Raw genomic sequence first — 16743 nt, 5'->3', positions numbered from 1 at the left:
TGTGTGTGTGTGTGTATATATATATATATATATATATATATATATATATATATATATATATATATATATACACACACACACACATACTGTATGTATATTCTCATTATTCATGATGTTCTAACGTTGGTTTGATATTAACCGATTAATATTTTCTAATTTTGTTGAATAATTTATTACTGGAGTCTTTCTAAACGTGTGTTTTGTCCACAGGTTGAGTTCGGTGTCTTTAGGTGTTGGAGACACAAGCTCGGGTCTCTCTAAAGTCCCTCTGGATGTGGAGCAGTGCGAGTGTCCCTGGGGTTATTCTGGCACTTCCTGTGAGGTGAGAAACCACTTCCGGGTCACATGATCAGTGACTGGATTATGTGCAGATAATTGAACCAAACATGCAGCTGTTGCAGGTTATTAACCCAGCCGTGTGTGCTCCTCTCTTCAGTACTGTGTTCCCGGGTTTTATCGGGTCGGTGGGATTCTGTTCGGAGGAAACTGTCTTCAGTGCGAGTGTAACGATCACGCAGCGGAGTGCGACATCAACGGAGAGTGTCTGGTAGGTTTTATCTTGCAGAGAATAAGATCTTAGTTTGGAGCAGTTCCTCCAGTGAAACGAGGCTGTTAAACCCTGTGTGTGTGTGTGTGTGTGTGTGTGTTCTCTTCAGGGCTGCGCACACAACACCACGGGGCCTCACTGCGATCACTGCATGCTGGGTTTCTATGGCGACGCCAGCGAGGGCACACCGGACGACTGCCAGAGATGCTCCTGCCCACTGACACTGGAGTCCAACAAGTGAGTGACTGTGTGTGTGTGTATGTGTGTGTGTGTGTGTGTGTGTCTGAGTGTGTGAGTGAGAGAGTGTGTGAGTGAGAGAGTGTGTGAGTGAGAGAGTGTGTGAGTGAGAGAGTGTGTGAGAGAGAGTGTGTGTGTGAGAGAGAGAGAGAGTGTGTGAGTGAGAGAGTGTGTGAGAGAGAGTGTGTGTGTGAGAGAGAGAGAGAGTGTGTGAGTGAGAGAGTGTGTGAGAGAGAGTGTGTGTGTGAGAGAGAGAGAGAGTGTGTGAGTGAGAGAGTGAGTGAGAGAGTGTGTGTGTGAGAGAGTGTGTGTGTGATTGTGTGTGTGTGTGTGTGTGTGTGTGAGTGAGAGAGAGAGTGTGTGTGTGTGTGTGAGAGAGTGAGTGAGAGAGTGAGTGTGTGTGTGAGTGTGTGTGTGTGTGTGTGTGTGTGTGTGTGAGTGAAAATGTATGTTTGTATGATTTTGTATTTAATTATCATATTACATTTAACATATATTATAAATTATATATTATTATAATATAATCTAAATATATTATTAAAATATAAACTATATGTACATACAAAGAGAAAATATCTGTATGAATATATTAATGTGTGTGTGGATATGTATAAACCTATAGATATAAATCTCTAGTTTCTGTGTAATATCTGTCTGGTGTGTGTGCTGCAGTTTTAGCCCCACGTGCGTGCTGCAGCGTCCCGGTGAGTTCACCTGTGATCAGTGCCAGCTGGGATACGCCGGAGCCAAGTGTGAGAGGTACAGGACTGCGTTTAATTATTTTCAGAGGATGTTATATATTTAGAAACGATCAACGGATCCCAAAGGCCCCGCCCTCATCCTCAGGTGTGCTGACGGTTACTATGGCGACCCCGCGGAGCCGGGCCGGCAGTGTTTGGCATGTGAGTGTAACGGTAACGTGGATCGGGCTGAAGCGGGTCACTGCGACGGACGCAGCGGAGAGTGTCTGAAGTGCTTGGGTCACACGGCGGGGAGACACTGTGAGCGCTGCACACACGGCTTCTACGGCGACGCCGTGACCCTCAAAAACTGCCAGGGTGAGAGAACATCACTCAGTCATATTTAAATGATGATAATATTATCTATACATAATAGTAACTTTTAGATAACGAGAAGAGCACATTCTGGAATGAAGCTCTAGTGACATCTGCTGGACGAACGCGGTACTGCAGCGTGTCTGTAATCATGTGCTTCCGTGTGTGTGTGTGTGTGTGTGTGTGCAGCCTGCGGTTGCCATGGTGACGGCTCTCTGTCCACCGTGTGTCACGTGATCACGGGTCAGTGTGAGTGTAAGGCTCACGTGATCGGACAAACCTGCGGCCGCTGTCAGGTGCGTCCTCTGCTGTGGTGTTTACTAACTTGATCATTCAGATGCTGTGAATAGCTGTATATATGCTTTATGCCATATTTCATTGCATCTACTTTGCTTTTTTCATTTACTTATAAAAGAAAAAATACCATGTTCCATAACGCCATTCATCGCCATTAATAGTTTTATTATATAATTATGATTAATAGTTTGTATAATATTCGTTAATAATTCTCTTTTATTTACATTTGCTAATAATATATAATAATAATATTAAAAATATAGTTCATATAATGTGTTATAATTCTCTTACCTATCATTTATTAAATTAATAATTCATCCTTATTTACTGTTTATTAATATTGTTATAATTATTAATAGTTTGTATAATATTCGTTGATCATTTTCTTTTATTTACTTTTTATATGAATATTTTTACTTATATTAATATAAAAATATAATAAGTATATACTTGTATTAATATTATTTACTGTTTATTAACAGTTTAAATTTTTATATTATTATTTATGTAATCTTCATTAATAATTCTCTTTTAGTTGCTGTTTATTAATATCATTAATATTATCGATTGTTTTTAAGATATTCATTGATAATTTTATTTTATTTACTGTTTTTAAAATATTAGTAGTTTATGTAATCTTCATTAATAATTATCTTTTAGTTAGTTTATTAATATCATAAATATTATTATTATTATTGTTAATTTTTTTAATAAAATATTAATTGTTTTTTTCTTATTTACTGTTATTAAAATATTAGTAGTGTATGTAATCTTCATTAATAATTTTCTTTTAGTTACTGTTTTTAAAATATTAGTAGCTTATATAATCTTCATAATTAATTCTCTTTTAGTTTATTAATATCATAAATTATTATTATTGTTAATATTTTAAATAAAATATTCATTTATATTTTTTATTTACTGTTTTTAAAATATTAGTAGTGTATGTAATCTTCAGTAATAATTCTCTTTTAGTTAGTTTATTAATATCATAAATTATTATTATTATTGTTAATTTTTTAAATAAAATATTAATTTTTTTTTCTTATTTACTGTTATTAAAATATTAGTAGTGTATGTAATCTTCAGTAATAATTTTCTTTTAGTTACTCTTTATTAATATCATCAATATTATTATTAGTAGTATTAATTGTTTAAAATATTCATTGATAATTTTCTTTTATTTACTGTTTTTAAAAAATGTGTAGTTTATATCATCTTCATTAATAATTCTCTTTTAGTTACTTATTATTAATAATAATAGTTTCGTTATATTATACATTATTATCAGTAGTTCATATAATCTTCAGTAATAATTATCTTTTGCTAATAGTCTGATTAATAGCCGTTGTTTTTGTATGTTGTGTCTCAGGCGGGTTATTACGGCATCCGCAGCGGCGATGGCTGCAGACTGTGTGAATGTAACCAATCAGGCGCTCTGTCTGCGTCATGTGACGAGGAGGGGCGGTGCCAGTGCATCACCGGGGTGACGGGTGATAAGTGTGAGCGCTGTGAGCGCGGATACTACAGCTTCACCGAGAGCGGATGCACACGTAAGAACCGTGCACTGATGCACAGAGAGCGCAGAGAGATGAACATGGTGTTGTGTATGAACACGTGTTGTGTCTCCTCTAGCGTGTGACTGCGCACACACACACGGGGACTGTAACGCAGACACGGGCGAGTGCATCTGTCCTCCGCACACACTCGGCCTGAAGTGTGAGGAGTGTGAGGAAGGTCACTGGGGTCACGACGGCGTGTCCGGCTGTACGGTACGACACATGCCTTCATCATACCACGATATTCCTGCGAGTGCGGTGGAAATACCATAGTGATGAATAAATAATAAATCAAATGAATAAATAAAAAAATTATAATTGTAATTGAATATTCATTTTTTCCAGTACAATGATTGATAGTAGTGAATCTTTTGACTCATTAGATTGTGAATCGATGACACTTCTAAAGTTTTAATTAAGACACAAACTAAACTCAGATAAACATTATTTATGAAGATGCAGTGCAGGAAAATGCTGATGCTGATGTGAATCGTGAGTGTTTATCATGAGAGTCATGTCTGTGATTCAGATCACGCTGGGCTCTGCTCCGGCTCTGCTGCGTGTCGTGTCTCAGAGTGACCTGCAGGGGACGCTGGAGGGAGTTTCTTACAGCGATCAAGAGATGCTGCTGGACACGTCTCACCTCCACAGTCTGTCTGTCCTCACCGGCCCGTATTACTGGAGACTCCCGCAGGTGTGTGTGTGTGTGTGAGAGAGTGTGTGTGTTTGTGTTTGTGTGTGTGTGAGAGAGAGAGAGAGTGTGTGTGTGTGTGTGTGTGTGTGTGTGTGTGAGAGAGAGAGTGTGTGTGTGTGTGTGTGAGAGAGAGAAAGAGTGTGTGTGGAGCGGAATCAATAAATTTAGATGAAAGATTATGAAGTTAAAACATGTTCACTGCTGAATCATTTACACTGAGACATGAATTCAGAGTCCGTGTTGGTTTGGTGATCTCCTCTCTCTGTAGGATCTCTAATATCTCTCTGGACACGGCTCTGGAGGCGGACGAGGCTCCTCAGGGTGGAGATGTGGCGCGGTTGGTGGAGACGTGTGAGTGTCCGCTGGGATACGCTGGACTCTCCTGTCAGGTCAGATAAACGCCTCCTCATCATCTGTTATCACAGACAGACCAGAAACGTTCATGTATGGAGTCACATAATCAATTTAGAAATGCATCTAATAGTTCCTGTCCTTAGAAACTGATAAATGCCTTGATAAACAAATGAGTTGTTCATGAGTGACTCATCATGCTCTGTGTTCCAGGAGTGTGCTCCGGGGTTTTACCGTCAGGCCGTGTCCGAGCTCAACATGAAGGGCAGAAAGCGTCCGCTCATTCGGCCCTGCGTCCCCTGCCGGTGCAACAACCACAGCCTGTCATGTGACCTGGACACGGGCGAATGTCTGGTGAGAAACACAGACGAGCTGCTGCATCCGAGCTAACTGATAATACAGACAGAAGCAGCGGCTTGAGATGCTGTGATCATTGTGTGTTCAGGGCTGCCAGCACAGCACCGCAGGAGAGCACTGCCACGTCTGCGCCGCAGGGTATTATGGGAAGGTTCAGGGCTCCGTCAGAGACTGCTCGCTGTGCACCTGTCCTCTTCGGGGTCAGAGGTGAGGTCACATGACACCGCTGTGCTCACATGGTCACATGTTTACCGACAGTAGTTCTGGAAATTAACCAATAAAATCAGTCCCGGTAATCAGCCAATCGGAATTAAGAATAATAGAATACCATGAAATTAAATTTAATAGCAGCTCATGTTAGAGCTGCACAACAAGATTTAGTTTTTCTTCTATATTAAGTTATAAAAAAATGCAGGGATTTTCACCAGATGACTTGAATAATTTTATTATGAAATAATTCGATAAAATATTTTTTAAAAAACGTTATATTCTGAAGACGTTTTTTGAGTGCAAATAATAATAATATTATTAAATAAATATTTTGAAAAAAAAGAAAGAAATATAGTGTAAAAAATATTATTTTGATTGTTCAATTCAAGTTTATTTGTATAGCGCTTTTCACGATACAAATTAAGTTTCTACAATATGACTGTCAGTTAATGTACATCTGGCAGAAATGTACGGAAAAATCAATTAAAGACGTAATCAATTAAAGGCGTAATCAAACAGAGGATGAACACTATTAACAGCAATTATTATATGATGCTGTAAAACTTATAGCAAAATGTGGTAGTTCAGCTAGTTGCCAAGTAAACATTTCTCATTTTTATTTAGTTTTAACTTGATATACTAAAATAGATAAAACTAATGTTGAAATAAAAAATAATACAAACTATTTAGACATTAAAAATATAATAATAAAAATGACAAAAACACAAAAAATACTAAAACAATAACAGAAATTAAAACAAAAACAATATATAAAAATTAATTTATAAATTTTATTTTTATTTTTTATAATTAATAAAAACTTTAATAGTATCTCACTGATGCAAGATTATTATAATAAAATAATCTTATTTTATAGTACAACTGCAAAATGACAATATAAATGTTTACATCTTAATTTCTTCATTCTCAAACAGCAAACCATTAAGTATGTTTTAGTGAAATTTGGAAGCGCATATATAATTTATTTATTTAATTATATATATGTGTGTGTGTGTGTGTGTGTAATTTTATATAATATAAATATATAAGTAAATAAATAATATAGAAATATTTTAAATAAATAAAATATTTGTTTATCTAATTAAATATATTAAGTCGTATTGCTGTATTGATTTTATTTCAGTATATGGTTCAGCTGTAGTTGATGTTTGCGTGTGTTTAGTTTCAGCTCGACGTGTGTGTTAGAGGGCGCCGGTGATTTCCGCTGTGATCGCTGTGAGGCGGGATACGAGGGCCGTTACTGTGAGAGGTGAGATCATGTGACACTCACTCACTCACTCACGCACTCACTCACTCACGCACTCACTCTGTCTCTGTGTGTGTGTGTCTCTGTGTGTGTGTGTCTCTGTGTGTGTGTGTCTCTGTGTGTGTGTGTCTCTGTGTGTGTGTGTGTGTCTCTGTGTGTGTGTCTCTGTCTCTGTGTGTGTGTCTCTGTGTCTGTGTCTGTGTCTGTGTGTGTGTCTGTCTGTGTGTCTGTGTCTGTGTCTCTGTGTGTCTGTGTATGTGAGCAGGTCTGCAGTGTCTGTGCTGGAGAAGGTTCAGGAGGAGATGTCAAAACCCTTCAGTCACAACCGCTTCGGACAGGAGAACATCTCCACAACCCTCACCACACACAGCCAGCGGCTCCTGCAGGTCCAGGAGGCCCTAAACACAGCCGAGAGCCACAACAACCACAGCAGACACCTGCTCGACGACATCCAGACCAGCCTACAGACGCTCACAGTGAGTCACGGCTTCATCAGAGGATGCGTGTGATCACAAATACAGGAAAAATCTGAAATATTATTACAGTGTAAAACAGCTGTTTTCTAAGTGAATATCTGTTAAACTGTAATGTATTTCTGTGATGCGCAGCTGTATTTTCAGCATCATTACTCCAGTCTTCAGTGTCACATGATCTTCAGAAATCATCCTAATATGCTGAAATACATTACAGTTTAACAGAGATTCACATAGAAAACAGCTGTTTTAAAATGTAATAATATTTCAGTATTTTTAATCAAATAAACGCAGCCTTGGTGAGCAGAAGAGACTTTCAAAAACATTAAAAAACATTTATTCTCCAGATCTCCAGGAACAATGTCAGCAGTCTGAAACAGGAAGTAGAAACGCAGGTACAGGAAGCTCAAGACCTGCTGAGCGATGCCCTCAATATCGCTGAAGACATGAGGAACGGCACGGCTGTAAGTGACGTTTCTACACCACTGAACTCTGTCTAGACGTATGTGATTCGACATGATGCACTTGTTTGTGTGTGGCTCCAGACTCTGGATGAGACGAGGAATGATCTGGAAGGATGGAGTCCGTCTCTCAGGAAGCATGTGGACGCTTTAGTGATGGACTTGACCAGAAGAGACGCCCTACAGCTGGTGTACAGAGCCGAGGATCACGCACAAGCTCTCCGCAAACAGGCACAAGCTCTTAACAGGTGCGTGACCCTCGAAATATCTCATCAGCATCTGATGGATAATGAGACTGAATGTGTTTGTTGTGGTTCAGTTCTCTTTCTGAGGTCAGGTCTGCAGCAGTAAACGCCACCAGCGCCACTCAAACCAACACCAACCTCAGAGAACACACACAGCTGGCTGAAGATCTGGCCCACGCCGCCAATCAAAGCGCTAGCTCCGCCCTCAATCTGGTACGTCGACCAATCACAGCTTCAGGATACTGTTACATGAGGGTTTCCCAAATGACAAGCTAATAATTCATCAAATGTAACAGTATAATAAACAAATAGGGCTACAGTTAAACTTCGATTTAATTATAGTATATAGTGTGTGGCACTGTGTTCATTTACACGCGTGCATCTGATAATAGTGTGATAATAGTATTATTAAAATTATATATATATAATTTTATAATTTGGTAAAAAAAAAAAAAGTATATTTGATCTGTTTACTTGCATGTCATGTGACAATTAGCACACATCAGAGAAATGTGAGCATACAAATGTGTTAAATAATTATAAATTAACTTAAAATCTTGGGCGGACTTTAAGAAAATCTTTTACATCGAAGGGGTTCGGCTGACAAAAAAGTGTTGTACATCATCAGCAATGTTCCCTGTAAGCTGCGTGCATTTCTTACATCGCCGCCGCGCATTTTATTTTATTTTTTATTTTATTTTATTTTAAAGCCTAATAAAAAAAATTTTTTTATTTTATTTTAAAGCCTAATAAAAAATTTACCCCAAAAAGGGAATTCATGAGAAATAACTGCTTAATTTTTTTTATATTATATTATTATAAAGAATTTAACTGTTCTGCGTGAGATTTTTTTTTAATGATTTTTAATAGAATTTCTTGGTAACACAGCACTGTAAAAATGTTTTCTCAGGTAACCGAAAATGTGCATCATTTAGTCACATCAAAGGTCAAATCAAATATAAATAGCACATTAAAGTCAAAAAGTACACACTTTTTTGTGTGCGCTGTACAGCTCTGGTATAAAGAATGTTTTTGCTCGGGTGGCTGAAATGTCCGGCCAATAGAGAAAAGTTTGCTCAGCAAGAGAACTAAAACATTTGAGGGACCATTGATCATCAGATATTCAGAATTCATGATGATATTAGAAAGCTGTTGCTGCTGTGTGTGTTTTGTGTCAGACGTCTGAGTCCGAGCACTCGCTGACTGAGCAAGGGAAGACAGCGCTTCAGAAGAGTTCAGAGAATCTGGACACCAGCGGATCCCTGAAGAACCACACAGAAGGTGAACACACACTCACTCACACACACACACAGACACACAGCACTAACACCTGAAGAACCACACAGAAGGTGAACACACACTCACACACACACACACACAGACACACACAGCACTAACCCCTGAAGAACCACACAGAAGGTGAACACACACTCACACACACACACACACAGACACACACAGCACTAACCCCTGAAGAACCACACAGAAGGTGAACACACACTCACACACACACACACACAGACACACACAGCACTAACCCCTGAAGAACCACACAGAAGGTGAACACACACTCACACACACACACACACAGACACACACAGCACTAACCCCTGAAGAACCACACAGAAGGTGAACACACACTCACACACACACACACACAGACACACACAGCACTAACCCCTGAAGAACCACACAGAAGGTGAACACACACTCACACACACACACACACAGACACACACAGCACTAACCCCTGAAGAACCACACAGAAGGTGAACACACACTCACACACACACACACACAGACACACACAGCACTAACCCCTGAAGAACCACACAGAAGGTGAACACACACTCACACACACACACACACAGACACACACAGCACTAACCCCTGAAGAACCACACAGAAGGTGAACACACACTCACACACACACACACACAGACACACACAGCACTAACCCCTGAAGAACCACACAGAAGGTGAACACACACTCACACACACACACACACAGACACACACAGCACTAACCCCTGAAGAACCACACAGAAGGTGAACACACACTCACACACACACACACACAGACACACACAGCACTAACCCCTGAAGAACCACACAGAAGGTGAACACACACTCACACACACACACACACAGACACACACAGCACTAACCCCTGAAGAACCACACAGAAGGTGAACACACACTCACACACACACACACACAGACACACACAGCACTAACCCCTGAAGAACCACACAGAAGGTGAACACACACACACACACACACACACACACTCACAGACACACAGCACTAACACCTGAAGAACCTCACAAAAGGTGAACACACACACACACACACACAACACCTGAAGCTCACACACATACACACACACACACACTCACTATAACACACACACGCCTCCTGCTGGAGCTTCACAAACACATGAACAAACAAAAACTGCTCCATTTCCATTGAATGAAATCATTAGGTTTATAAACCAGACTTGAACTGGTCTGGGTTCTTCTTCTGTGGTGGTGATTACGTCACACTCGTTGTTCTTTGGCTGCTTGTGCAGGAAAGTGGTGCGCAGGGCGAGTGTGTCCGACAGACACAATCTCTGCAGGAAGGAGTATACAAACACACACACACACACACACACACACACACACACACTGCACTAACACCTGAAGAACCCCACAGAAGGTGAACACACACACACACACACACACACACACCTGAGATCATTCATACAGAGGATCATCTCATTCCTGTCTGTGTTTCAGGGCTGGTGTTTAGCGTCCGTGAAGTGACCAGCAGGTTGAGTCTGGCTAGAGCGAGCGTTCAGAACGTCACACAGCTGCTCCCAGAAGCCCTGCACATCCTGAGAAACCTCCCTAATGGTGCGGTAACCCTTCAGCGTCCTTACTGACCAATTTTGGTCTTTTTTTTTTTTTGGCTCCGTTAATGCAAACAGTATAAATGTTTTTAAATGTTTCAAACCCTCATTTGCTTTCATAAATACTTTATTTTACACTAGGTACAAAAAATTGTTACACTCAAGACTCTGTACCAAAAATGTCTCCTTTGAAACCCATTAAAACGGCAATATTTAATCCCAGTGCCATTTAGGCATTAAATCATGCATTCTTTATTAATATTAATAATTAATTTGTACTGTTTTTAATTTTTAAAAAAATATTTTGTATATTTTTACTTATTCTTTTATTTAACATTTTGGCACCATTTTTACTTTATTAAATCAGACACATCACAAAAAATAACAATGCATCATAATTAGGGTTGCAAGGGTGGGGGGGATTTCCGGGAAACTTTCCAAAAAATGTTTTCACTGCAGTGGTATTATGTTAACAAACTGGCATTTAAAGGCTTAAAATCTTGAAAAGAAATGAATTTTAGTTATGATCAGGACTGTTGTTGATATAAAAAAATCTGTGAAATCAGAAAAAAATTATACATATGTATATTTGTAGCAATAGCCAACAATACATTGTATGGGTCACAATTATACATTTCTCTTTTATGCCAAAAATCATTAGGATATTAAGTAAAGATCATGTTCCATGAAGATATTTAGTAAATGTTCTACCGTAAATATATCAAAACTTAATGTTTGATTAGTCATATGCATTGCTAAGAACTTCATTTGGACAACTTTAAAGATGATTTTCTCAATATTTAGATTTTTTTGCACCCTCAGATTCCAGATTTTCAAATATTGTGCTATCCTAACAAACCATACATCAATGGAAAGCTATTTATTCAGCTTTCAGATGATGCATTAATCTCAATTTTTAAAAAAATGACCCTTATGACTGATTTTGTGCTCCAGGGCCACATATTAATATTTATAACCATTTTTTAACACGTTTTTGTTCTCCAAGTTCATCTGATTGAATTTAGTTTAATGATGTTTAATGAATGAATGTGTAACAGCAGCTGATTGTGTCTGTTTCTCAGGCAGCAGAGCTGAAGTGCTCGAGGCGAAGCAGCAGCAGGAAGCAGTGAATGCATCTTTACAGGAAGCTCTGGAGCGTCTGGAGGATTATCGTGTGAAGCTGCAAGAGTCGTCTTCTGCTGTGGGCTCGGCTAATAACAGCATCAGGAGCACTAACCAGCTACTCAGAGACTCGGAGGAGACCGGTGAGTGACTTCACTGCACTCTCTCTTCACGTGAGATCCGTATGAGCTGCTGACGCTCGTCTCGTCCTCAGCCAGCGCAGCCAGATCCAGACTGAGCGAGGCTCACCTGAAGACAGAGCGTCTGTTCGACCGTCTGAAACCCCTGCAGACGCTGGGAGAGAACCTGAGCAGAAACCTGTCGCAGATCAAAGAGCTGATCCGTCAGGCTCGCAAGCAGGCGGCGTCGGTGAGTCTGCCGTAGTGTTAATTTCGTTAACGAAGACTATGACGAAAAATGTTCGTCGACGAGCTTTTTTCCCCATGACTAAGACGAGACGACAATAAACGATAACTAAGACTATATCAACATACATTTTAGTCTCATCTTATTTAGTCAACGAAATTGCATTAAAAAAGATAAAAACTTTATTTAATAGAGAAAGAGACTATTGGAATGAATGGAATTACTAGGAATTTATAATATTTTTTGTTTGTTTTAGCTGTTTTCATAATGTAGACAGAGAGATTGCATAAGTCTTTGGTGTTGATTTATATAATAAAAAGCCTATAATAAATCAGTAAACTAGATGAGGTAAAATACACCATGTATGTGTCTACATTCTATTGATTTGCGCTTACTGGAGAAAGTGCAATGCCTGAAATGCAAAAGTAAATTTCTCAAATGACAACAATCATTACGATTATAATTTTGATCAGTTTAACCTTTATACAGAATGACGAGAATGTGACTAATATTTCATTGACTAAAAAACCTGACTAAAATACTCATACATTTCATTGAATAAACAAAAACAGTACACGTTTGTCTAAATATGATCACTACATTGTACATTTGAGTAAGACTAAGACTAAATTAAAAATGGCTGCCAAAATTAATACTGCTGTACGGTTAATTAATAATAATCTTATTGCTAAAATGTCAAGTTTTCATTGACTAAAACTAGACTAAAATGTTGAGACTTTTATTCGACTAAAACTAAATAGGATAAGGTTGACTAAATATGATCAAATCTAACAAGGACATTTAACATGGGACTCAGACTAAGACTAAAATGAAAATAGCTGACAAAATTAACACTAGTCTGGCGTCACGTGACTCTCAGAATAACACACAGCAGTATAAACGGCACTCTCACGTATGTGCTCGGACCTCTGCAGATTAAAGTGTCTGTTTCTGCGGATAAGGATTGCGTGCGAGCGTACAGACCAGAGGTGAGCTCCAGTAACTTCAACACGCTCACGCTGACCATGAAGACCAGCGAACCGGACAGCCTGCTCTTCTACATGGGCAGCAGCAGCGCCAGCGTGAGTCAGATCACATGACTTCACTCTAAAAAATGCTGGGTTTCAAATATGGACTAACCCAACCGTTGGGTTAAATTTTTACATTAAAGGGGTCCTATTATGCTTTTTCACTTTTTCAACTTTAGCTAGTCTGTAATGTTGCTGTTTGAGCATAAAAAAAGATCTGCGAAGTTACAAAGCTCAAAGTCCACTTCAAAAGGAGATATTTTATTTAACAGAAATCACTTTTCAAAAACTACAACGAACAACTCGATTGGACTACAACACATAGTTTCCGGGATTTCTGATATCACAAATATCGACGAATGGGACGAGACCTGGTTGAGTTGCTCTAGAGAAGGCAGCGAGTGTTATCACTATGTCCGAGACATGCTAGCTTTCCCAAGACAGACGAATTTAGAGGGCTTACAATCATCCGGGTTTAAATCGCGCTCAAATTGATTTGATTTTGATGCAATATTTACACTGAAACTCGCAGGCAGCTATGGTAAGGAGCATGACATTTCCCGACCAGATGCCGAGTTCTGCCAATCACAGCACATGCCCCTATTATGCCTTTTTCGAATATTACCTTTCATGCAGTGTGTCATGTAGCTGTATGTGAACATAAACTATCTGCAAAGTTGTGAAGCCGACAGTGCACGTCACGATAAATAACGTTTTTGTCTATCGCTTCGCACGAGTCATTTACAAATCATTTAGAAATTAGGTAAAATTAAATCTATTTTATGAGAAAACTAACGTGTTTTTTGACCTTGCATGCATGTAAACCTGTTTTAGGAGACTCATAAAACAATATTAGCAACCTTAAAAATGGCATAATAGAGGCACTTTTGTTAACCCAAAAGTTGGGTTTTAGTCCATATTTGACCCAAAGTTCGGTTGAAACCACCCAGCATTCTTTAGTGTTGAGATCTTATTTTAGTATTATTTATATACTATTATAATTTTCATTAATGTTTTGGATTACCCTTTATTTATTTTTTTATTGTTTTAGTAATTTTATGTGCTTTTGTCATTTTTATTTATTTATTTTGTTGTATTACTATTTAGATTTAATTAATTTTTATACCAGTTTTAGTTTTTACAATTTTAGTAAGTCAACTTAAACTTCCGTGTTGTTTATATACTATCATAGTTTTTATTAATATTCTAAAATAATTTTATTGCCGTTTTAGATTTATTTTTAGCTCAGTTTTAGTTTTTATTTATTTCCAGTTAATAATTTTAGATTGACCTTTAATCTTAGTTTTATTTATATACAATTATAATTTTTAATTATATAAAAAAAGTACTTTTTATTTTAACTTTTTTAGGTTTCATTTTAAGTTTCGTCGTTCCACTTCGACGGCAGCGGTTTCTCTGTGCTGGAGAAGTCCCTGCGCTCCATGTCCACCAGCGTGGTCATGTTCTTCAAGACTCTCTCTCCTAACGGCCTGCTGCTGTATCTGGCCTCCAACGGCACCGTACGTTCACGCTAGCACTTCTCACCTCCTTATCTCCCTCTCAAGTGCTCCTCAGCGTCTCACTCGGCTCTCTTCTCATCTGTGTTTGTAGAGGGACTTCCTGTCCATCGAGCTGGTGGAAGGGAAGGTTCACCTGACCTTTGAACTGGGCTCCGGAGCACTGACCTTGACCTCCAACAGAACATACAACACCGGCACCTGGTACAGAATCGCCCTGCAGAGGAACAAGCGCCGAGGTGATGCTCTGCTCTCGTATCCATTACATCTGGTAGGTTTCTTATGAGGTTTAAGCTCACAGGAAGTGATGTGTGTTGTGTCTGCAGGTCATTTGTCAGTCATGGCCGCTGATAAACCCTCAGAGCGAGAGGTCATGGAGGCGGAGTCACCGGGTTCGGCCTCTGACCTCAATCGCTCTGACCTCGACCCCATCTACATCGGCGGATTACCGGCCTCTCGACCAATCAGGTGAGAGCAAACTCTCAGAAGACATGCTACAGTTTCCTTAAAGTAACTCAAGAGTAATTTTTGTCTTACATGTGATGTTCTTGTGCACGGATGCAGGAGGCAGGTTGTGGCTCGCTCTTTCGTCGGCTGTATGAAGAATGTAGAAATCGCTCGCACAAACTTCGACCTGCTCAGAGAGTCGTATGGAGTGAAGAAAGGCTGCGTCCTCAAGGTACAGCATCACGTTCTGGGAGTTCGTGATTTGATGAAAAGCAAATTAAATCATAAATATGTCCAATTAAAATTAATAAATAAATCATTTTATAATAAAAAACAAAATCAAAATAAAACACAATCAAAATTGATTCAATGGTAAAAAAATCTAAAATGAAAATAAATCATTTTAAAATAAAAACAATAAAAATGTAACTTTTTATTTTTATTTTTTTTGCATTTGTTTATTTAATGAATTCTTGTGTCTGATTGTCTTCAGCTGTAATTAATGGAATAATTCAGCTTCACTCATTAAACCACAATTATCGTTAACCATACTAAAATGTATTTTAAACACTCTACGTTATTTTATTCTTACATTCATTTCTGTTATTATGATATAAAACAAAGGACTTTGAAATGGTAAGTTAAACAAAAAATGTACATTAATTTAAAGTATTATTACTATAATAATATTATAGTAATATGTATAATATATACAGTTTTATTTATTATTACTAAAGATTAATCTAAAGTCCCTTAATTAAGCCCTTTTCATTTTCTTTATCTAAAACTCTAAAATCTTAAAATATCAATATAACGTACTATTATTGTAATAATGTTATATTAAAATATATAATATCTGAAATCTTAAAATAGTATCAATATAACGTATTGCTATAATAATTTTGTTACAACATATAATATTAATATTTATTTGGATATTATTACTAAAGATTATTTTAAACTGCCTAGCGACACCCTAGCAACCACCCAGCGCATCCTAACAACCACTCAGCAATGTCATAGCAACCATCTGTGACACCTAGCAACCACTGTAGCAACTGCCTAGGGACACCCTGGCAACCACCCAGCGCATCCTAACAACCACTCAGCAATGTCATAGCAACCATCTGTGACACCTAGCAACCACTGTAGCAACTGTCTAGCGACACTCTAGCAACCACCCAGCGCATCCTAACAACCACTCAGCAATGTCCTAGCAACCATCTGTGACACCTAGCAACCACTGTAGCAACTGCCTAGCGACACTCTGGCAACCACCCAGCGCATCCTAACAACCACTCAGCAATGTCCTAGCAACCATCTGTGACACCTAGCAACCACTGTAGCAACTGCCTAGGGACACCCTGGCAACCACATAGCAATGCCCTAGCAATTGACACCATAGCAACTGTCTAGCAACCACTGAAAGCATCCTAGCAACCACCTGCACTCAGGCCCGGTTTCCCTTAATTATTATATTCTTTTGAATTAGTTTATCTTATATACAAACACAATGTGAAGTCGTGTGATGATTATCTCCCTGAAAGTTGTTAATTATGAAGTAGCGACACTCTAGCAACCACCCAGCGCATCCTAACAACCACTCAGCAATGTCCT

General features: G+C 38.6%; 1 protein-coding gene across 1 annotated transcript in view; it reads left to right on the top strand.

Moving 5' to 3' along the window:
- The window catches only part of lama1 (laminin, alpha 1), an 84490-nt gene that overhangs the window by 56255 nt on the left and 11492 nt on the right, over positions 1-16743 (top strand). Inside the window, exons 14-39 of the mRNA XM_016243186.1 lie at positions 211-322; positions 437-547; positions 657-784; positions 1457-1543; positions 1631-1842; positions 2029-2135; positions 3509-3689; positions 3772-3908; positions 4225-4385; positions 4658-4778; positions 4954-5094; positions 5186-5304; positions 6491-6577; positions 6825-7050; positions 7395-7511; positions 7593-7756; positions 7828-7966; positions 8932-9034; positions 10534-10650; positions 11729-11911; positions 11983-12137; positions 13070-13220; positions 14546-14682; positions 14774-14918; positions 15006-15147; positions 15244-15358. Coding sequence (XP_016098672.1) covers positions 211-322; positions 437-547; positions 657-784; positions 1457-1543; positions 1631-1842; positions 2029-2135; positions 3509-3689; positions 3772-3908; positions 4225-4385; positions 4658-4778; positions 4954-5094; positions 5186-5304; positions 6491-6577; positions 6825-7050; positions 7395-7511; positions 7593-7756; positions 7828-7966; positions 8932-9034; positions 10534-10650; positions 11729-11911; positions 11983-12137; positions 13070-13220; positions 14546-14682; positions 14774-14918; positions 15006-15147; positions 15244-15358 — 3598 coding nt within the window. The remainder of the gene's footprint in view (positions 1-210; positions 323-436; positions 548-656; positions 785-1456; positions 1544-1630; positions 1843-2028; positions 2136-3508; positions 3690-3771; positions 3909-4224; positions 4386-4657; positions 4779-4953; positions 5095-5185; positions 5305-6490; positions 6578-6824; positions 7051-7394; positions 7512-7592; positions 7757-7827; positions 7967-8931; positions 9035-10533; positions 10651-11728; positions 11912-11982; positions 12138-13069; positions 13221-14545; positions 14683-14773; positions 14919-15005; positions 15148-15243; positions 15359-16743) is intronic.

Source organism: Sinocyclocheilus grahami, unplaced genomic scaffold (genome assembly GCF_001515645.1).
Source record: "Sinocyclocheilus grahami isolate Dianchi unplaced genomic scaffold, SAMN03320097.WGS_v1.1 scaffold683.1, whole genome shotgun sequence".
Taxonomy (NCBI): Eukaryota; Metazoa; Chordata; class Actinopteri; order Cypriniformes; family Cyprinidae; genus Sinocyclocheilus; species Sinocyclocheilus grahami.
This window is presented reverse-complemented; position numbering and strand designations above follow the sequence as displayed.